At 44.7% G+C, this 23158-nt stretch overlaps 1 protein-coding gene across 2 annotated transcripts in view; it reads left to right on the plus strand.

The window, feature by feature from the left end:
- Positions 1 to 252: 252 nt before the first annotated feature.
- The window catches only part of DOK5 (docking protein 5), a 45521-nt gene continuing 22615 nt past the window's right edge, over positions 253 to 23158 (plus strand). For both annotated transcript variants that reach the window (XM_027813595.2, XM_027813596.2), the window contains exons 1-2: positions 253 to 742; positions 21768 to 21875. In XM_027813595.2, coding sequence (XP_027669396.1) covers positions 677 to 742; positions 21768 to 21875 — 174 coding nt within the window. In that variant the 5' untranslated portion in view covers positions 253 to 676. The remainder of the gene's footprint in view (positions 743 to 21767; positions 21876 to 23158) is intronic.

A 23158-nucleotide genomic window follows, 5' to 3' on the forward strand; every position in this document is an offset into this window, starting at 1 on the left:
AAGACACGACCGGTCCCTCTTTCAGGACGCAGTATTTATAGCGCACCACTAACAGGTAACCCATGGGGAGCCCCCGGAGCCCCCTCTCCCGGGCTCGCTGGTGCACTTGGCCCTATCTGCTGGCACTTGGAGGAGGGCTCGGGAGATGCAGAAGGCAACCCCGGGGCCGGGGCCGGCCCGACTCTGCCCTCCCCGCCCCCGCACATTGCCTAGCAAACGCAGCACAGCCGGGGTGCCCGCACCGCACCGCTCCGCACCGCTCCGCACCGGCTGGGGTTGCGGCCGCGGGGCTGGGGCCGTGCCACCCGCAGGCCGGCGGGCGCCTGAAGGGCGTTCGGGAAAAGCCCCCTCCCCCGGGGGAAAGCCCGGTGGGGAGCGCACGGCCCGGGCACGGCGGTGCGGCCCCCAGGCGCCCCTCCCGCGGGCACGGCACGGGGGGCGCCCGGCCGCTCCGCGCTGCCGCAGGGGAGCGGAGCCCCCCCGGGGGGGGGGCCGGGGGGCTCGGAGGGAGGCGCGGGGCGGGCGCTGCCGGCGGCCCTTCCCCCGGGCCGGCCCGCCGCGGGGCCGGGGCGCTCCGCGGGGCGGTGCGGTGCGGAGCGGGGCGCGGCTGCGGCGGCTGCTGCGCGCCATGCGGGCTGCCTGAGCGGCGCCGGCCGCCGCCAACTTCGGGGGAAGGATGGCCTCCAATTTCAACGACATCGTGAAGCAGGGCTACGTGCGCATCCGGAGCCGGCGGCTGGGGGTGAGTGCTGGCCCCCTCCCGGGCTCGCCCGAGGGGCACCTGCCTTTGGGCTTTTTATATATATATATGTGTGTGTGTGTGTGTTGTTGTTGTGTGTTTTATTGTTGTTGTTTGTTTGCTTGGGTTGGTTTTTTGTTATTTCAGTTTTTTTTTTTTTCTTCCACTCCTTTGTTTTCTTTTTGCCAACTGAGCTCAGTGGGTGTCTCCACAGGGGAGACACGAAACAAAAAAAATTGGGGTGAGGGGGAGAAGGATAAATGTAGCTAAATGCGCATATATATATATATATGCATTATATGTGTGTGTGTGTAGAAAAATATTTTTTCTTTCTCTCTCCCGCTGGGAGAGGGGGATGCTGCCTGCCCGGAGGGCTGGGCTGCCCCCCCCGCCCGGCACTGCCCTTCCCGAGCCGGGCAGCCGCCGCCAACTTCGGGCCGGCGCGGCGGGGCTGCGCGGCGAGAGCGGGGCAGCGGCCGGGGGCCGGGCTGGCCGGAGGGGGCCGGGGGTGCCCGCGGGGCCGGGGGAGCGGGCAGCGCTGGGGGCTGGGAGTGCGCTGTGGCTGCTGAAGTGCGGCGGTGCCCGGCAGCGGGCTGCTGCACGTCGGGGCTTGGAGGGTTACGTAGAACGGGTGAGGACCCTGCGGTGTCTGTAGGGCTTTTGAGTTCACCCGAGTGGCGCAAAAGGAAAAGCCCCAAAGCCCCCTTTAGCTCCTTATTTAATTTTAAACTTGTTTTATGGCTGTTCTGCTGCTGCCACGGCGCGTTCCCCGTTGCAGGGGCAGGTACCAGCCGGCTGGGCTGTGCGCTCCCCACGCGTGGGCTGGTCCCGCCGCGCGTGGGCGGTCGCTGTCCCCTGCCCGGAGCCGCGGTGGGACCTGCGCGCCCCACGCCTGCTGCGCACCCCTGGGAGCCAGCCAGGCCAGGGAGGGAGGCTTTGTGTGCATGAAATGTTTTAATAGATATATCTGCCTCTCAGGACGGGAAAGGGACCACTTTCTTGGGTTTACTGAGAACTGATGGGTTGGCAATTCTGAATTGTCCGTAGCGTGAGTTTTATTACGGGGGGGTGCACGCAGTCATCTGAAAGCTTTTGCTGGCTCAGTACAATTATAGTTTCCTTCTCTTGTATCCGTCTTCAGTGGCTTCTCTGCAGTTTTGGTAACTTGCATCTCTCTGACTTACTTGGAAACTGGAAAGCATTTTAAAGTATTCCAGCAGGCTATTTTTCTCGTACCTGGACTTGCAGGCATAGTTCATTCTTTAAGAACTGCATGATTCTGTGACAGATGGAAATAACATTATGACAGAACTTGTAGTAAATTCGGCAGAATTAGTGTTTTGCAACTATCCTTTCATTGCCGAATGTATATTAGTATTCAGTTTGTTCCAGCATAAATGAAGGGTAAGATTAAACTTCAACACATCTTTCCGTACTGTAACAGTGAAACCCAATGGGCACGTAGATAAGGCGCAGTGAACTCTGAGAGAGGTGTGAATTCTGTTCGTGCCTGTGCCTTGCCTTTATTAAGGCTTTCCAAAACACTTTGAGGGGGTGGGGTGGAGCAAAAGAGTTCTATGCTTTCTCAGTAGACATGCATTTTACAGCTGGATGCAAAAATACGGGGAGAAATGGAGTATGACAGTGAGGCCGTCGAAATGGAATAAATGTTAAATGTTTTCTTTGAAAAGATGGTTTCTTTATTTGGTTGTGCTCCTTCTGATCCCAAAGATTTATATCGTTATCAATGGAAAGCGTGAAAGGGGTGATGGAAAGTGCTTTTGTGGAGAAGTCCAAGTAAAGTCCTAGAGAGTTCCCATGGTCTTAGATTTGTTAAAGTGTCTTCATTTGTTCGGATTTCATTGCCCTGAGGCGCCCTTGACTCTGGGTGTGCTGTCCCCACGGCTTTCCAGTGCTGTGGAGGACATCAGGAGGGATGGGAGTAACTGCTGTGGTCTGCCTGTTGCTGCTTTAGATCTGGTGACAGAGGCCTGTGCTGAGAGGGAGAGTTGACCTAATCAAATCTTGCTGCTCTGTTTGTTTGGAAAGAAGTAGTTTCATCAGGAGTAATGCTTTTCTCTCCTTGTAGTTTTCAGTTAGAGTATTGGCCCACTGCTTAAGAACAGATGGTTGAAACCTGGCTGCAGATTTCTTCCTGTAACTTGTGTTTTCTGTAAGCTGCTTAAAAGCCCAGTGCCCTGATTGACAACACCTGAGCAGAAATGGACAATGATGATTAACCCGAGTTCTTTAAATGCAGGACAAGCTTGTGTTGCTTGCAGCAGCAGCGTAGCTGTTAGCACCCATTCCTTGGTGTGCAGCCCTAGCTAACGTGTCCTTTGTGCATTCCCCTCCTTGCTGCAGGTGTGTGGGTGCAGGGCTGGTGCTGAAGCTGGCTGAGCACCTGGGGCTGCCGCCTGGCTTTAGCAAGAGCTTGAATTCAGTCTTACTCAGTGGCTAATGTGAGCTTGGCTTCTTCAGGGGGGAAGGAACTATGCAAAGGGCTTGTTTTTTAGTAGCTATGTTGGTGAGGGCTGTTGGACACCCAGGAGCTGGAGGTGGGAAGGTGAAAAAACCCCCAAACTTTGGACCTTAAAATACTAACTTTCAAAGAACTTCCCCATACCGTGAAAACATGAGGAAGGCCAAGCCTACTCCAGCCCCTTGCAGGACTCCTGTTTAGTTCAGAGGGATTTCAATAGTGTGTGTGGTGAGATGTAAGTGGGAGTTATCAAAATACATTCCAATATTATGGTGGCACAGCTGTAATCAGTGCATTGTCTTTTCAGGCTGAATTCAGCTCCTGGGTTTTTCTCTCTAATGCTATGGTAATTCCATCACCAAGGGAACTAGGAGCAGACCTTGTATCTACAGATTATCTCAAGACATGACTTTTCTGAATATCTGGGGTGCAGGTGCTACATTTGAAAAGCAAGGGGTGTGGAGAAGCAGCTTGCTGAGACCCAAACCTCTTTTAAAAGGAAAATGACAATTCTGATAGGCCCCACTTTGTAATTTCAAGACTGAATTTAGGCTAATTAGTTTTGTACCTGGACTGTTTTTGTGCACTTCAAATATGTAAATTTAATTTAATATTATTTAATAGAATAGTTTCCATAGCAACATTTGTATCACATGTATCTTCTGCAGCGCCAAATATATTCAGGAGAAAGCGTGCTCTTCCTTATTTGCCCATCCTTATAGGGAAAAAAATAATTCCCTCAGCCAACGGTCTCTCTCTGTTATGTCATTAGCAGTAACACAGAGGAGGTTGTGTGCTAGAAAACTGCTGACGGTGTAAAAGCACAACCTTCCAGAGTTCCCTAAAACAAAACCCCCCCGCTTTACTGGGTGAGCAGTGCTTCCATCAGTGACCACTGCTGACCACTGGACCTGTGTTTTGGGAAAGAAGATGTGCTGTTGCACCGAGTGCTTTTGCCTGCAGTCACCTTTCATCTGGTGAAGTGCTTTGTATCTACAAGTGAAACAAGGGAGTAATTTTACAGCCTCTGTACCTGAAAAGGCTTTTTTTGTGCTTATGATTTTCAACTAATGTCTTTTTCTGTGATACAGATGTGACCTTTCTGTGGGGGAAGATATTATGGAGATGTTTCCTTTCCTTAATGAAAAGACTAGTTCTTGTGTTTTCATTTTAAGGATGGTCGGATGTGCACCGCTTGTGAACACGCTTGAGCTTTCATTTTAGGTTGGACTGGCTCAACGGAGTGTTCAAATAACAATTAGAAAACAGGAACAAATCTTTGAAATAGAGGGCCTTTGTTACACCGGTGAGCCTGAAGAACTTTAAAAGGAAATGGGCAACTGATGCTCTTCTGCGAGGTGCAGCCAGCCCACCTCTCCTGGTGGGGTCGGAGGCCCCCAGAGGTGTGTGTTGGTTGCAGTCTAACCCTTTTATTGAACTCCCTGCTGTTAAGGCTTAGCTTACCCTTCCTGCGTCCACATCTAAACTCAGGTTTGCTGGACACTGTATTTCAATTTGGGCGAGGCTTATGCAGCACAGAAGCTGCTCTAAGGATGTCTTCTGCTGTCGTTGTCAAGGTGTCGGCTGGAGTAAGTGCTGGAGGCTCAGAGTGGAGGCAGGTGATGTTCCTGAACCCTGTTCCTCAGGGTAGAGGCAGCATTGGGAGCGCTGATGGTGTGGCACCAGGAGACAGCTGGCTGCCCTCCTGCATGCGGGGCTTGCAAGACTATGCTGTTCCCCTTGGAAGACCCCGTGGAGTTTGCAGGCATCTGGCCTGTCCCTGCCTCTTGATGTATGGGAGACTGCTGGAGCAAGATGCCATGGGGTTAGCTGTCAGCCCCCAGTTTCTGGTACGCCAGTAACACACTTGGCGTGTCTTGTTGCATTAAGTGATGAAGTACTGTTAGTGTCAGAGGGAAACAATCTCTTCGATGAACAGCAACTGCCTTGAGCTGTCTGCAGCTAAAAGTGAAATAGTGCTGATCACACAGAAGTGCCTCAAAGAACCAGCTGAGATGTGCTGGTGGTGAGCAGAGATGTCTCTATTAAGGAGCTGTACATATTCACAGCTATGCAGAGCCTTGTAGAGTCTGGTTTGGCTCTGCACGATACTTGATTGACTGGAAAACGTTGGCTTCCAAAAAACATTCTCTCTGGCTTCCTTGGAAACTAGGATCTTCTTCCCAGTAGAGGGTTTGGCTGTGGTGGCTTACGGGTTGCTGCTTTCCAGGAGGAGTAGAATACCTTTCTGAGCTTACCTTAAGATGATACAAATATGACTGTACTCTTTCACGCAACCTTTGTCTACTATGAACACATCTGGCTTATGTGCAAGTGTTTCCATTGTATCCCCATTTCTTAGAGAGCATCACTTCAAAACTCATTGTTTTGAGCTTCATTGTGTGTACTGTGATGCTTGACCTGCTGCGATAGAAGGTGGATCAAAGCTCTGCTTATGCAATGTGAGGAGACTGTGTTACTGAACAATCTTCCAAGAAAAATCCAACAGCAAGAATGGACAGCATTTTTAAAAATTTAAGGCTTAAAAATAGGTGTAGAGCCATCTACCATAGTTTGCGTTCTCATGTGCTCTTCCCTTTTGTCACAAACTTCCCCACGCTGAAGCAGTTTTTATCTGTCTTGCTAATAAAACCCCTAAAATGTCTTTTTTCTGGAATACTTTTGATACAGCGCATCTCTGCTATAATCCAATATAAATCCAGGTTGAAACAAGGAATGAATTATGGTTAAAAAAATGGAATGTATAGTTGTTTGCATACTTATTTCTTTCATTATAAAGCAAAAATAATGTAACAGTTGTGATGCTTTCTGCTTCAGCAAACTTCTCTTCAATATTGAAACTATTCCTGTTTCCTGGCTATTCATAACATGTTATTTCAGGTTGGCTGTCTATTAATTTCATGGTGAAGATGCAAGAATTGGAGCTCTAAAACAATTTTGACTCTCGCAGGCGTAGAAGTAGCCTTCCCAAGCTTAAATGCATGTTTTCACAAAGATTCAAGAAAACAGAAGGTCGTGTGTTATCTAAAAGCAGAATAGGAAATGCTGAAATGATTTGCATATGAAAATTAAGGTGACCTGTATTCTAGAAGAGGATGAAGATTTTTCTTTTATAGAAGGCAGGTTTATTAAAATTAGAAAAGTGTAGGGCAGCATATGCTGCTGAATTAATATACATAGATTATTGCTTTGGCATGACAGAGGTACTTAAAATGAATAGTCCTGGCAAATTGCTGTTAGTTAGAAAAGACTTAGAAAGTATTTATCTTTCTAGAACATATACTATTGCTAACTAGATAACTGGGATGTTTACAACCCAGGAAAACAATCTGAACACTAAAAATAATGTTTGGAGCTCTCAAAATTGGGTATTATTAACAGGCAGTCTGGTTTGTTTTATTATTGCCGTGATTTTATGAAGGCATTGCCTGCATGTGGAGATTTGCATCTGCTCCACAAGTTTGTATTACTATTGAATTATTACAGGCTATTAAAAACACTTATTTGGGAGGATCCGTTGACTTTAATGGATCTGTGGTAACAGCTAAGTGTCCTGTTCCTAAAAATGCAGGTCTCTGCAGAGATTTATGTATCTGTTTGTCACAGAATAAAGCTCACGGACAGGAAGAGAGAGGTAAAGTAGATTTTATTTTTTTTTTTTTACCTAGCAGTCTGTTTCTTGTACCTCTGTCTGGCAAAGGAGACGGTGCTAACAGATTTTTGCAGAATCCTGTCTCAGAGGTATCTATCTTCCACTTTGCACTTACGAGGCGAGGCACAGAACTGTGCTTGCAGTTGGATCTGTTTAACAACACTTCTAATTAAATCCGCAGTCGGTGCAGCCAGCTCTTGGGGTTGTCTGTAACCCCATCTGTTGGAGCCACCTCCTTGTTATGCAAGGAATGATCAGCCTCATCTGTCTGTTAGAGTGGGTCCTCCACAGAAATTTGGGCTGGATCCAAGAAAAAGATCTAAGCACCCAACGTGAGGGTTTGTGGGGTTTTAGCAGCTGAAGCCCCAAAGTGCAGTTCTGATACCACTTGGGTTTGTCCATGGGAGTTTCCTAAGGACACGGAGATCGGCCGTTGTCCTCTAGGGTTTCAGTCACGGCAAGCACCGGGTTGTCCAGCATCTGGCATGTTCCAGCAGCCCTGCCTGGAGGGTTTCTGTCGTTATCCTCTGATGAGGCCAGACCTTCTGGGATCAGATGTGTAGAATGGAGTTTGAAATTAGGGCTTTCAACACCTGTGTTAAAGATGGAGAAAATTCTGCCCATACGTCTAGCAACAAGGTTGTCTGAAGAGCTGCAGATGAACTAAGCTCAGCCCAGACCTCTTCTTTCCGACTGCTCCTTCTGCAGGGCCCTTTCCTGGCGGTGCTGGGGTGGTGTGGGTCAGGGCATTCAGCCTTTCCTCCTCGGTGTCCTTGCCCGTGCTGATGGGGCAGCATGATTTGGTTTCTTTTGTACCTCTCCAAATCAACTTGGGCATGATTAGGTGATGGCTCGTGACAAGAGTGGCCCTATGCCAGTGCTGAATGTTACTGGGAATGTGGCTGCTCAGTAGGGAAAAATCAGAAAGTTGTACTTCTGAAAGCAGCTGTGTTGATGCCCTCGATCTCACTGGTGCAAGGATCACATTAACATATAGTAGCAAAAGTTTGTGTGGGTGCTGTAGTTCTGAACGCTGTTTAACGCTGGTCTGAACCAGTCTAACTAAATTCAGTAAGGTCCTGATCATGGTGAAATCGGGGAAGTAAAAATTAGTAGGTAAGAGTAACTGGGGCTATTCTAAAAGAAGCGACTGCTTGAACTGCAACAGTAGACTTGTTCCCTCTTTAGTTAAACTTGTTGAGGACAGAAACCAGATCTGTGCGTGTCAATTTTCTTTGCTCGATGGGTCTGACTAGCCCAAAACCTCCTAATCACATCAGTGTGAAGGAATGTGTTATAAGTGGTGTCCTCCCGTGCGGAACCAGGGCTCTTCGGGTCAACCCCAAGCAGGAATTTTCAGTAGTTTCATCCTCAGTTTGTGACAGGAGGGAGCTGACTGCTTCACAATTTTGTAACTAGTTGCTTGTTTCTACGAAATGCTTGCTTAAGTGGAATGGCGTGAGAAGTACTCGGATATTTCCGGCTTCATTTAAAAACTCAATGAAAAAATGTTCTTGGGTTTCTGGACTGCCTGCTTCTTACTTTGATTAATGCTTTCCTGGCAATATTGATCATTCACCTATAATTAGAATGATGTCAATCTCTTGTGTATTTGAGTATTGCATGAGAACTTATGTGTTGGACAGTGGCCATATGCTCGATTTAAGTGGGAAAATACAACAATTTTGTGCTATAGACTGCTCCTCAGGAAGTATAGAATTAACGCTTACTGCATATGCTTTGATTTAGGACTAGATGGGAAACCTTCTGATTCATGCTTAGAAGTTTGGAGGAACGTTTGTATAAAGTTTTGGACTTGTCCACTTAAGCCATTTTTTTTTTTCATTAAACTTCAGCAGAAATTTTTGATTGTCAAAAGCTAAAAAGACATAAAGCTTTCAGGGGTTTCTGTTCTTGATTTTAATTAAACTGACTTCTGTAACTTCATTGAGAAGATGAGAAGATTGGTGTTGAACATTTAAAATGACATGTACTTTTACAAGTTTTGCATAGCACTGTTTCTGTGAAACCCTGTGGGAGGAGAGGTAAAATGGGGGAGAGACAATCTGCAGGACTAGAACCATATGGTTAAAGAGATTGGTGCTGGAATAAGCATGCCAGAAAGTTAATACGGGGATTTAAGAGTATGAGCTGTGAAAACTGGAAACAAGAATGATGTAAGGCTGAGTGGGGAGAAGGAGAAGGAGAAGTTGTCTGCTTATATCTACATTTGAAGCAGCTTATTAATAAAACTGTTGTGTTCACCTATACAGCTCCTTTCAGTCTGGAAGCATCGAGACAGAGAAAAACTGAGCAAATTTCTTATGTACCAACTTAAACCTGCAAGATAATAAGCTCATTGGATATTCATATTTTTAGAAAACTGTTAAATAAGGTGTTGAAACATATTCACAGATATTAAGATTTCTTACCGTTGGAACTTGTCAGTGGTAGCAGGGATAGGATCCAGGGTATTGCTTAGGAAGTTTGAGCTTTTACCCTTCAGCTGATAAGGGGTGGGATACCAGGAAACGTTCAAGACCTAGTGCAGCTGGCATTGTATCTATCAGCCCATGGGCAAGTCCTCTTTGGATTTCCTCTGGCACAAAGTTAATGGGATTTGAGTCCAAATCAGTAGGTATCTTGCTGGGGTTACCTCTGGAATGGAAGGACGGAAGATGAGCTGGAGAAAAGCGAGCAGTGCTTGTCATTCAGGGCTGCTCGCCCTGTGTGATCTGTGTGTTAGAGGACCAGGGTGCTTAGCACTGCATTCTAGATGGGTTAGAAGGAGGTTTTGCAACTCACATGGTGGAATTACATTTTGTTTCTTCTCTTGAGGTATCTTAATTTTTGCCTTGTGAAAACAGGATAGGCAAGCAGGGGTCTGCTATTTTCCCCATGCCCCCTGGCTTTCCATCACACTGTTCTTCCTATGCGAGTTTCATTTTGGGACAGCATCTGAGTTTGGTTTGGGTATCACTCACAGCCCAAGCTATGATTCTAAATGGAACTGGGAAGTCTGGAGATTCGTGTATCTTAAAAATAGGCAAATCTGATCTTTAGGATTGTGTGCACAGAAACAAAAGAGAGCCTAATTTGGTTCCAACCCCCTACCACCAAAATCCTAAAAACCAAGCCTGTGAACAGTTGCAGTTTTTCTCCAAGAGGTAGAACATGGGAGATGATGAAATTCCTGTTTTGATGGTGGCTCTTTTTAGGAGCAGCAACAGCTTTTCTTGTGCTTTCCAGCATATGTTTTCTGGCAAATTACCTTCCACCTTCTTCTTTGGAAGATAGGCTTAGTTTGTGAAGCAAAACAATGAGGTTCCAAATTTGCCTTTTTTCATGAACTGAGTTAACTAGTAAACAAGTGGTTCTTACCCATTTGCTATCTTGTTCTAAAGACGGAGATTTCGTTTTACCAAGTCCAACGCAAACCTGCCCAGAACACCCTTTTCTTTCTGGTTTTCTCTCAAACACTTCCCTCAGCTGCCAGTTGTGGGTCCCAGTCCTGCAGTTTACTCATCCTTTGCTGGGCAAAGGTCTGTTTGGTTTCTGGAGGAGACCGCACTGGCTGCTCTGCATACGGGTGGGTATGCCAAGAATGGTTGTAAAGGCAGCGAAAGAAAAAGAAAAGCCCATTATAAACAGGTGGAATTTAATCTTTCGTGATTTTGATGCCTTTTCATCATCAATTCGTTACAGAGTGTGAAGGTAATTCTCCTGCTGGTGTATATGGGCATTGCCTTGAAGTTAGACGGGTGATAAATTAACATTTTGCAGTGTTTGTGGAAACACTTGAAAGAAAGTAACAGATGCAAGGTCTGCACCTGAGACTGACATCTTAATTTGTGTGTGTGGTTTTAGCTATTCCTTGGAAGCTGATGGACTGTTTCTATTATCTTCTCGTCTGACTTCATCAAGTGCTGTCAGAAATACCAGTGAAAGTTCAAGCTATTGGAATGAATAGTGGGTTTTTTTGCCCTTTACTGAAAATAATGTAACTTGGTTCAATTCATAAAATACCAATACAATAAAATCAGTAGTATTTCTCCCCAGTAATGTTAACGTAGGAGATTAAATTGTCCCTTTACTTACCAAGTAATGTTTATCTGGGGAACTATCAATGTCCTATGGTCGGCAAAGGAAAAATTCCTCTTCATGCTCTCACGAATGTCTCCACACCAGTGAGGATGGGTGTTAGCTGATGGTACTCGATTAACTGCACACTATTGAGTGGCAGTGGCACAGTGCTTATGGTAAAATACAAGTGGCTATTCTCTGTTAAATGAGGTAGTGCAAATTAAGACACTATTCTGCTAAGCTTTTGTAGCATTTTTACGCAGCAGTCATACTTTCTTGGGGATGGAGTCTACCTAAATGTGAATGAACTCTTGAACTCTTTCTTTAATTAGTACTACACAGCTGGGACATGAGAAACTAGTAGAAGTTGGGTTTGTCCATTTAAACTAATGTGTAGATTAGCCTGAACAAATGCAAGAGGACTGCGAGAGCCAGCGGAAAGCTGAAGTCGACTAGGGAAATACTGGCTCTGGGAACCTCATTTTAATCTCTGGTTCTTTAAGTCAGTATTGGTCCACCCCCCCAACCCGAAACAAAAGAACTCCCCCCTCCTCCACAATGAACAAAGAAAATCCTCCGCCCAGTCTCAGTTGTGCCTTTACTAGAAAACTGAATTTTGTTTTTAAAATATGGGACAAACTGATGACATGTGTCATCTGGCCGGTAGCTTTGAAAGTTCTGGCAGAGCGATGGAGCTCTTACATGCAGGATCAGGTGTTTGTACCCAGGATGGGGTCCAGCCACTGACCCCAGCCCCCCTGGGCTCTGCTCTGGCTTGGATCTTTTTTGCACGTACCTTCAGTAACGCAGGGTACGCTGCAGGTTATCGCTCTGAGTGCACCAAGGTGCTTGAAAAAGGAAATGCATTTTGTCTGCTGTGGACTTTGCCCTGCAGCAGCTTCGAACAGTGTCAGCCCATCCAGCAGCCTAGGCAAACGGCTTCCATTACTGGCTGCACTCCTGTAAGGCAATGCCGAAGTGCTTGTTACTATGATTTAATGGGCTGTAATTCTGTCACTCTTAACAAAGCCCTATATTTTGGTGAAGTCCAGCTTGCAGTGACTCACTTGATAGCGTTATTTGCTCTTTCATGCGGATTGGCTTTGATTTTAAAACTGATCCAAGCGCCAGAGAGGCTGGGGGAATGACCTATGACTGCATAGCTTTGATGTCAGGATGGAAAGAAAAATGTGGAAGGAATAAGATAAGTTTATCTTGTGTTGGGACAGTATGATGAACTAACCTTGAGACTTCAAGTACGTGTCTGGAGGGTGTCTGTAGGGATGGAGGTAATCTCTCTGTTACAGGGAACCTGCGCTGCTTTCTGAAGCTTGCAGGAAAATTAATTGGTGAATGGGAAAGAATGACAGCAGGCCAGAAATGGGCAGTTATACCCATCTGTTCCTTGTGGGCTTGCAGGGCATTTGTCATCCTTGGCTCTCCAAGCAGCACATAACAAGCATCATTAACTGAATTTAACAGGTGGGCAAGTGGCAACAGGTACAGCAGAATTGTTCTAGTCGTACGCTGAAGGTTGAGAAACGAAAGCCCTTTTCCCGTGCCTGGCTTTGGATGCTGGCAGCTTACTGCTGGAGAATTTACTTCAGTGCCATCAAAGCCTAACTCACAGGCACTCTTTGCCCTTTTTGGTCTCGTTGCGTGTAGTCTTGAAATTACAAGTCCAGCTCTGGAATACAGCTCTTACAAATGGTCGTGTGCTCTGGGGGGCTGGAGCAAAGCCTGCTGCTGGGAGCTGGTGGGCAAGTACAGCTCTTCTCCAGACATGGAGCAGGTCCCGTCTGCACCTTCTGACAGATGGGTTCAGGGGTGCATCTCCCCGCCGCGGCTCGAGCAGGTGAGCGGGGGTTCTTGCAGAGCTGTGAGCGGCTGTTACCAAGGGCTAGCGCATGTGTGCTCTGCCGCCTCTTTGCATCTGATGTACTAATTAGTGAGCTCTGTGAACTGTTAATGAGCTGTATCAATGCCGTTTTCCCCCTGTAGCCCATGTAATTAGAGTAACCAAATCAGATACTTAATAACAAAAAAGAATAATTCCAAACCATAATTCATCACAGTCATTTTAAGTTATTCAGCAGTTACCTAATTCTAGCACAGGACTAAATTGTACTAATTTACTGGACCGCACTAATGACCTGACCCAGCAGGACAGCACGTCCAGCTGCTCTCTGCAGAGCTCAGCCAGCACAAGCGGGCTGCACACAGTCAGTTTTCAGTCTGCATTGAAGCCTTTAGTATTTTTTCTTTAGTAGTTAAGAGTCCTAGGCTGATTTTTCTCCTATCTAGTTTCATGCCTAGAATTAACTGTGCCCATATATAAAGCTTAGCAGATGTTCAAGGAACTAAATCGGATACTTAGCTCTGGTCTGACTTTTTTTAAACTGTCACTAGCGAGAGAGAGTTTCTGCTCTTAAGTGCTTCTTGGCACATGGAGGCACTCTCCTCTAATGGCCTTATGCAGCCCAGAATTACAACCTTTTCTGTGTATGAGTTAAAAAAAAACAACCAACAACCAACAAACCAGCAACCCTGTACTCTGAAGGCTGTAAGTCCATAAAGAAGGGCCTGAAAGTAGAAGGGTATTTCAGGTCATGCTCTCTTTCTAATGGTACTGCATCCAACTCATAATTTTTGCAGGGAGAGTAAAGTGGAAGTTGGAGTCTTGCCTTTAATGTCTTTGGTGCTGAAATTCTAGACAGTCATTAGAGAAACTAAAAAATGGAGTCAAGTTCCATCTTGCCCTCCATCACATCAAACAGCATGATTGCTTTTCCCTTACATTTCCTGTGTAGTTTATTACACAGTGTAATTTATTTACACATTAGTTTATCAACAAGCCTCCTGTGAGTTGCATGTAAGGAGCACCTGCCAATGCAAATTCAAGGCACCATGAACTAGGTAGAGAGGGAAAGAAATGACTCCTTTGCAAAACACGATACTCATGTGGGATAAGGAAGTCTTAAATCCCAGCCCTGTCTTCTTAATGACATTTTGCACTGTCAGCTATCACTGTTCTGTTCCAGGTGCCATCCTCCTGGGTGTCCTGCATTCCTGGAGCCCTTTCCCTGCCCCTTGGGGTCCAGAATGCTGCGTTAGGTGGCCACCCAAGTCTGGTGTCTTCTCTACCCTCTCCGGACTGAACCGCGGTGTCTTTCCAAAGCTCCCAAGAGGTTGTACATCAGAGAGATTTCACTTCTGATGTGCTTCATCATCTGGCCAGGATCTGTAATTAAGATGCCTCTGAACTCCAGACTTCCAGTTGCTGAGTGCATCAGCAATTTGAAGGGGTACATTGCTTCTAAACTACTTTATTGACAGTTGCAGTGATTCACTGTAAAGGGCTCTCATAAGCTCCCAGGTGTCCCTTTAAAAAAAAAATAAAAAAATAAAATAATCTCCTACCAGGCTGGAATGTATCAGCAAATCCCTTCTTGCCATTTCATCTGAAATCTGCCAGGGGTGACCTGTGCCGGCACCGGCAGCATTTTTGCTGAGCATTTTTTCCCCTTTGTCTGAACCAATGACTAATATATACCAGTTACAAGCAAAACCTGTGAAATGCTGCTTGTGCTTCCCCGTCAATGTCCATTGTCACGGAGCACAGTGCAGACACAAAATAAAACAAAGGCTGCATTACTGAACTGTTAGGTAATCTTGGTTGAGCCATTGTACTGTCTGTGCTTAGATTACGCTCCTCACCACCCTGCCATGGCTGGGACAGTGTGCCCTAGGTCACAGCACACAGACTTGCAGTTGCTGACATGTTTTGGCACTAACTAAATCTTGTCTGTGGAATGAATCCCATGTAATCATGAAGGGGACCCCCCCCCCCCCAAAAAAAAAAATAAAATAGAGCAAGGTTGCCTTCTGACCAGTGTGCCAAATGGGAATGTATCTATAGGCTCAAATCCAGCTGTTCAGTGTTTTAAACTAAGGCTGGGGGAATGGCTTTGAGTTCTGAGCCTGAACCATTAACAGAAATCCCACATCTGGTTGATGCAATTCCAGTTGGGAGGGAAGGGGTAGAAAGAAAGGTTTTCTGGAGAGTTTCAGAGACTAGTTAAAATGCCTTATATTTTAGAACAGTAGGCACCTGTTGTGACTTGTATGAATAAGTGTAAGAGTAAAGGAAGGCGTATAGATTCATAAAGATCTGTGAAGTGTTCTTTTGTGCGCTGGCCTTATAGCAAGTTCTGGCCAGTGCCAAAAGCTGGATTTTGTAACTTGATGAAAAAACTTTGCAATACTGAGCAATATTGTGCATTCTGAACAGGCACAGGGACAAGGTTACAGCTTCATTCCCTATTAGCAGCCGTGGATGACTTCTTAGTCGTAAAATATTGTTTCTGAAGATGTATACTGAATGAGTGGAAGCAGTGAGGTTTATCTCTCCACAGAGGTGTTTCTTGGGGGAAGGAGAAATCTAGATTATGGTTTGTTATTTTTTAGTCCCCCAGAGAAGAAGATAGCTTGATATAAACCAACTTTGATTTATATAGTCATTATAACCTGATCACAATGAATAACGCATTATTGCTTACTCATAACACACTCACATTAAATGGGTATTCTGGGAAAGTGAATTCATCTTGTTGTCAAGTGCAGCAGTATCTTTACAGACATGTGGACAACTTTGCTTAATTTACAGTGCCAGTGAACCAGGCCATGTTTCTGTGCACTCTAAGTCATGCTCAACACATTTCAGTACAAGTTAGGTATGTTTACGGCTATGTGGTTCTAGAAATCCATCTACTTGTAATTTTTTATACTTACACTGTGTTTTTTCAGAATGAAATAGAGCTGAACACAGCTGCCAGTATGGGGATGAAGTGGGCCAGGGACAAGGCTGGGCTGGAAAAGCAAAGGCAAGTCATAACCTTATGGAACACTTCGATTTTGTCAAGTCACAGAGAGGTTGTGGGGTCTTCACTAGAGCCGCACAGTCCCATTCAACACGATCCATAAGGCATCATCATACTTGCTGATACCTAGACCTCTTCACTGGAAAGCAATCCTCCAGTTTTCCATGAAGAAACAGCTACCTAATGGAGATGTACTGCTTCAGATATGCCTGAGGAGTGATTGGAATTCAATGAATGAGCTGCAGTCTCCCTTTGTTGGCAGTATTTCATTTTTCTAGATGCGAAGCAAAATTCTAGATCCAGTCTCCTCACAAATTTCCTTCAGGCTACAAATTCTATTTCAGGGCTTTTTACCGCCTTTTGAATCAGAAGTGACATATTAAGGCATTTTTTTTTATATAGAAGAATTAAGATCCAAACACTTGGCACTAGCTGGCTGATTTCCTGTGGGAACAACTCCCTGTTGGAAGGGACCTTGTACCTGGAACTGCAGCCCACTGGAGATTCCCTGGCAAAGGTCAGCAAAAATACTTAAATAGTTTTCAATATGCAACTGGGGTACTTCAGTGGGTGAGCTAGCTACCAGCCTTGGATAAAGTGGCAGCATTTTTTTCCTACCAAAAAATAAAAGCTCAGAACACACTGTGAGAAATAGCTTGTGCTGTCGTGCCGTGCCTTTACCAGATTATCTGTTTCTAGAGGTTATCAGGGTCACAAAAGGCAAGTTCCTGGCAGTAGCCCAGACTTTCTGGTCATCATCCCAAGCTGCATGATGGTACTTTCAGCTTTTAAAAAGAACAGAGTTTGTGTTTATTTGACAGCAAGTTCAGTGTCCCTGTAAATGCAGTTCATTGGAATTCTTTGTTTTAGGGCAGAGAGCAGAAAATCACAACACAGGAATAAAATAGGGCAGCTTTCCCTGAAGGTTCTCTTGTTCGCAAAGGAGAAATTTGCCAGATGAGTCTTTGTTCTACTGTCTCTGACCTCGATATCCCTCTTAAATAACAAACAAATAAGGGGTGAGATTGTTTGGTCCTGAAATAAAATAGCCTTGCTTTGCTATAGTGTAGTGGAAGCCACGTATCTTAGTTTTAAAAAATAGCCAGTTTTAACCCCCCCTTCCCCAAGATATAAAAAATAGCCTTCCCCCCTCCGATTTCTAAATACATGGCTATTTCCAGATGCTTTATTTAGATCAGTTGCTGAACAAAAGTATTGAGAGGTGGGGGAAACTCGCTTTGGATTGCAATGCAGATTTTACAAAGTTCAAATGTTTGTTTCTCACGTGGAACGGTGCTCCACGTATAAAGAATGACATTTTAGGCACTCAGAAATCTAGCTCTTAGTTATCTTGATTTTCTGACCAGTTGAGGGGTGGGGAGGACGGTCTCCCTCCCCACACTCATTTCCAGGATGGTGCAGGGGTTTGGGTCATCACGTAGGACAGCAAAGCCTCTGGTTTCAGTTTCCCTCTCTGCACGAGAGTATTCTCAAATCGCAACTGAACCATGAAACACTGGAAAGTCAAAAGAAATTTTTCCACTTCACTCAGCCAGATGGGGACCAGTTCCAGCTGAGGTTAATATCTCCTTTGCTTCAGTGTATTTCCAGCATCGGGAGCATGGGAATGGCTGAGCAATGCTGCCTGGTTTTGAAGGCATAGCACTGAGAGGCAGGAATCCAGATACTCAGATTGCATCATTCCTTTGAAGTCACTCCTCCTTTGACTTCAGCTGTGCTAATGATTTATATCAGCTGATCTTTAGAGCCAAAAATAGAAGTGTTTTGATGTGACCTTGGACATACATATTGGATCACCTATCTGGGTTTTGGATGATCCACTTCATACAAGCACATTATTTCCCATGAGTTTTACATTGCAAATTTTCAGGAGAGACCATAGGAAGTAGATGCTAATTTTTGATACTTGAATTAAATTTTCAGTTAGGCTTTCTCAGAAGATCTCACAGGGAGAGCTTTGTAAGTTTTAGGTGTTATGTAAATGACAGCTATTACTGTTCTCTCTCAGCACATCAGATCCTGATTTGCCGTTTGGATTATCTAATCACTGTCAGCCCAAGTGTTTGGAGTGGAAGTAATTACAGCAGTACTTTCAACTAATTCCTATTCATGGAGTAGTAGTGAAAATGTTGATTTGAGGCATAAGTGAGCTAAGTATTCATAGAAACATAGAATCATTTAGGTTGGAAAAGACCTTTAAGATCATTGAGTCCAACTGTTAACCCAGCGCTGCCAAGTCCACCACTAAACACGTCCCTAAGTGCCACAACTACACATCTTTTAAATACCTCCAGGGATGGTGACCCCACCACATCCCTGGGCAGCCTGTTCCAGCGCTTGACAGCCCTTTCAGTGAAGACATTTTTCCCAATATCCAACCTAAACCTCCCTGGTGCAACTTGAGGCTGTTTCCTCTTGTCCCGTCAGTTGTTACCTGGGAGCAGAGACCGACCCCCACCTGCCTACAGCCCCCGCCGGGCAGCTGTAGGGAGCGATCAGGTCCCCCCGAGCCCTCTCCTCTCCAGGCTGAGCCCCCCAGCTCCCCCAGCCGCCCCCCAGCCCCTTCCCCAGCCCCGTTCCCGGCCCTGGACACGCTCCAGCCCCTCCGTGTCCCTCTGGCAGTGAGGGGCCCGGCACTGAACACAGGATTCATGGTGCGGCCGCACCAGTGCCAAGTGCTGGGGGACAGTCCCTGCCCTGGCCCTGCTGGCCACACCGTTTCTGATTCATGATGGAATAGGCACCTAAGAGCATTTGGGGCAGGTTCTTGTTGCTTTTGTCAAAACAGCTGTAACAACGTAGGCGGTTCACATGCCATCTTCAACTTGAAGAAATAATGACACATTTCAGACACACACTAGATCATAATGGCATCAAAGACGTAATTGCTTGCTCTGTATTGTAGCTCGTAACAGGGTCTGTGATTAGCCCTCTGTCTTGGGCACAACAACAGCTCTTCTGTGCATCGACTGCATTTGAAGGGCTTACAGTGCTCCTAGGCAGATGCTGCCAAATTGGTTATTCATACAATCATAGAATGGTTTGGGTTGGAAGGGACCTTTAAAGGTCACCTAGTCCAACACCCTTTTTTTTATTGCTTTATTGCTAGAGGTTTAGGGGATCATGTAGTTTATGCTCAGTTCAGGTGGTGCTGGATGTTCACCTGTGAGATATGTGTGTCATGGGAGTGTAAAAATGAGACTGTGATAATAGTACCCCTTTTTGATGGCTCCATTATCTCATTTTTGAGAGTGCTAAGCAGGTTTCAAGTGAGGGAATAGATCTTTTTGAGTTTGTTTATATAAACTCATGAGAGAGGAGTTAACCATCAGATCACTAACATCAATGGGATTCTGAACTGTATGTTCAGGCAAAAAAACCATGTTCATTGTCTCTAATGAAAACAAAATACTTCATTCTACTTTAAACTACTATTGTGGTAGAATCTCTCTGCCTAGAGGTTCCTTAGGAGGAGAGACTGGCTCATCCAGAGGAGGAGGAAATTCAGGGGAAGGACCTTCATGAACTGACTTGCCACCAGTTTGCTCGAGTTAGCTTCGTGAATGCCATTTGTTCTTTATAGGTGTAGTTGGGTTGTGATGGTGTTGTCCTGAGTTACTGGCATAATGTGTTCCAACCCTGGGACTCTTCTGTTAGGGAATTGTTGTAATATGGGATCAGAACCAAAACTCAAAGACCAGTATTTATGTTGTAGGCTGATTTGGCTTTCACATCCTTGGAGGTACTTATATGTGACAGGCTTTTTTCACTCTCCAGCTGTGCCCTGATTCTGATCTAAATCCAGGAATTACTCTCGGATTAGTAATTGGTGAACTGCAGTCATAAATTCCAGTAGCACCAACTCAGAGCCATCTACCATGCTTGAAGCGGATTGTTAATAGTACTTATGCTCCTAGTGCCATTTGGGAGGGCAATAACCATACTGGATCTGTACCCAGTTGGAGGCAGAGCAAAACTTTATTTGCTTATTTGTATTAGAATGCTGTTGTCCTGTTTGGCCCCTGATTCTGTGTGCTGCCGAGCTCACTGTTGCAGCTACAGCTTTGAGATGCTTGCTGACCCGGAGAGGTGCTTCTGAGTGCAGATGGTCTGAGTAGGACATCGTCACGTTGTAGTTGTCCTCGTGTGTGCCGTACAATGGCAAATGCCTTACTAAAGGATTCCGTTCTCTTCTACGGGCTTCTAATTGCTGAAGTTAAAACTATATGGGTTTGAAAAGCATAAAGGCTGAGTACTCAAACTTCTGACAGTCTCTTCTGGGTGGGGTTTTGGAGAGTGTTTCTTGTCAAGTGTGCTGAGGTTACCTGGGCCCAGCACACAAAATTCTCAGAAGGCAGATGTCGAAGCGGGTGCATATCTAAATTGCTTTTCTGGTGGTGAGCTGTTGTTTTGGTCAGTGTCTCATAATTTTCAAACGATTCAATTCAAACCCTTGCATTAAACAGAACAGGTTGAGTGGCCAATAAGCTGGAAAATTGGAAGAAAATCTTGATAGGTTCAGCTGGTGCCTGGCATCAGAGCAGCCTGTCCGTCTGCTAAATGTTTCTGCAGCCAAGTGGGCCAGGAGTGTGAGTGCCCACATGTGAGGCAGAATAATAAAGCTGGGGGGGGGGGGGGGGGGGGGGGGGGGCGGAGGGGAGTAATGTGGTTCTCTGAACAGCTTTATAGAAACTGTTAAAAGCTGGTGGAAGAAGCACAGCTACTCAACCAACAGCCATTTTTGGGTACAGAAAGAAAGTTATAGCTACTTTTCATGGACATAATCATATTGTGATGAATGTGTTGGTTTGAAACCCATCCAGGGTTCAAAGGATGGGGTTGCATGGTCTGCTGGTACCTGTTGGGTGCTTGTTAGCTGCAGGCAGTGACAGGTCTTGATGGGTCTCGTCACTGATCACTCCTGTGAATTTGTGCTGCGCTGGAGCTCTGCCAGAGCTGTGAACTACTTGATAATGGTGGCTCAGATATTTTTCTTTGAAATCACACTAATTTTAGTGGCAGTTTTGTTTTATTTCTAACTTACCAGGTGTTACTTTGGAATTACTGATCAAATGTAGGCTGTGAGCAGTTGTCAAGGCTTATAATTCTTTCCTTCTATACAGGCAGTATGTTATCTAAGATGAGAGCTGTGGTTTTGAATGTAAGAGGATGGTAGAAAGTGCACCATGGTTAAAGGATAGGTGGGAGGATTGCAAGAAATGGTGGCAGAAGTTTGAGAATCGAAGTGGCTTCATGCTGTAGATGGAGAGGTGGTTTATCAACCACTTTGTACAGTCAGAGTCTGCCTCAAGTAACTTGAATTTAAATTCAGCTGGACCTTGAAAGCAAAATGCCGGTTGTCAGAATGGTTCTGGCTTCTGCAGTTAAATGATCTGTCCTTTTCATTACCCAGTGATTCAGTTCCTTCTCCCTTATGTATCCTCATTTACCGTTATGTGTAGAATATACACTTACAGTTTTACCTCTCGTACTTTTGTGATGGAAGGTCCATTCCTACCTGTCTGCTCAAGCTTTCTTCATGTCTGCCTTAAGCATGCAAGACTGAAACCAGTAGCAAATCCATATAGAAAAGTGTGTAATTTTATTTTTTAAAAGCTGTTTCCTAGAAAGCCCTGCATTTGCAGCCATAATTACAGCTTACTTGCTAGCACCTTTCACACAAGCATGCACTGTCTTCATGGAAATTTCTGATTGTATCATAATTCAAAAGAAATAGGATGTTAGCTTGATTTTATGTTTTGTCTAATCTACTGAGAGTCATTAATTGTAGTTCCAGAGCAACAGCTGATTTATGAGTTTAACTTCTATGTGAATATTAGTGATATTTGAGTCATTTGAGATACCAAGTTTACTCTCTTGTGTTTCTAGATTTACCAGAGATGCTGGTTAGTATTCAAAAAAGCTTCAAGCAAAGGGCCAAAGAGGCTGGAGAAATTCTCAGATGAACGAGCTGCTTACTTTAGATGCTATCACAAGGTAAGACACAAGGTTGTTTCTGAAAACTTTTTATTACCTACAATTAAGAGTAGAATCTGAAGTTGACATGTATTAATTGGCCTGAAAATTTGAACTTTTTTTACTGTCAAGGTCCTAAACCCACATGTGTGTTCCTTCCTTTAGTGGAGTAGAGGCATGGTGTTATATTTTCTGCTTTGTAGTGAATGTCTTGCTAAGCTAATGGGAAGTTACTTTATTTTTAAAGAAGATGTCCTTTCCTCTCCTTAGCCCTTTAAAATCATACCTGAAATAATTTGTGGTGACTACTGCTCATCGTAATTACAGTGACAACCATCCAAGGTAACATGTGAATCCAAAAAGTTGGATACTTAGAGGTTCCCATTTTACTAGGATTTTGCATCTGTGGGAAGAAATAGACAGCGACAGGAATGAAGGACAACGTGCAAATTTTTCTTGCAATGATAGTGTGAAAACCTTCGCTAAATTCACCGCTATTAAAAGAATAAAGTTTTTCCCACTAATCACTTCCCTGGAGTTACGTGCATATTTCATATTCAGCTGAGAATTTACATGTGTAATTCTCCTGGGCATGGAGATGAAAATAAGAAATCTTTTAATTTATAATCATTGTTGGCAAAAGCTTAATGTATTAGAAGATTAGGAATTATGTGCATAAATTCCTAGGAGTTGGCGAGCACAGCTCGGCGTGAGGCTGATCTGCATTTACTCACTCTGACATACATTTAGGAGGAAATCTTGGAGGAATACTGAATCTGAATTCAGACTTGTCTGTCTACATGCCATGTAATTTGTAATTGATTGGTCATAGAACCTGTGGCTATTTGTAGTAAGTCATGCCCAGAAATAGTTCATTCAAGTTTATATTAAGCAACTTTCAAAAGTAACGAGAAGTGCATTTTTTTAATTTGCATTTGACATGTTTGAGGGCGGCACAGTGCGTATAAGACAATTTCTAGTGCTGTGTGGAATGCTGATTTTATATTAGTATGATTCTGTCAATTATTGTTGCAAATCTGTATTTCTTGCACTGTATTAATGCAATACATTAGCAGCACACGCTGACTTGAAGTTCACATTAGGTAATGGATATGGAATCCAAGAGGAATCTAAATGAGGCTTGACTTTTTTATCTTCTTCCAAGAAGTTCTGTAGGTTAGCGCTCATTTGTCACGTATATAACCTAACAGCAGTTTCCAATATCTGGATCTGCAGGCTAAAGCACCATAGAAAGCCTCACTAGCTTGGAGGGATTTTCAGTTTTAAGTCAAGATTAGTCTATA

The sequence above is a fragment of the Falco cherrug genome, chromosome 10 (genome assembly GCF_023634085.1).
Source record: "Falco cherrug isolate bFalChe1 chromosome 10, bFalChe1.pri, whole genome shotgun sequence".
Classification (NCBI taxonomy): Eukaryota; Metazoa; Chordata; class Aves; order Falconiformes; family Falconidae; genus Falco; species Falco cherrug.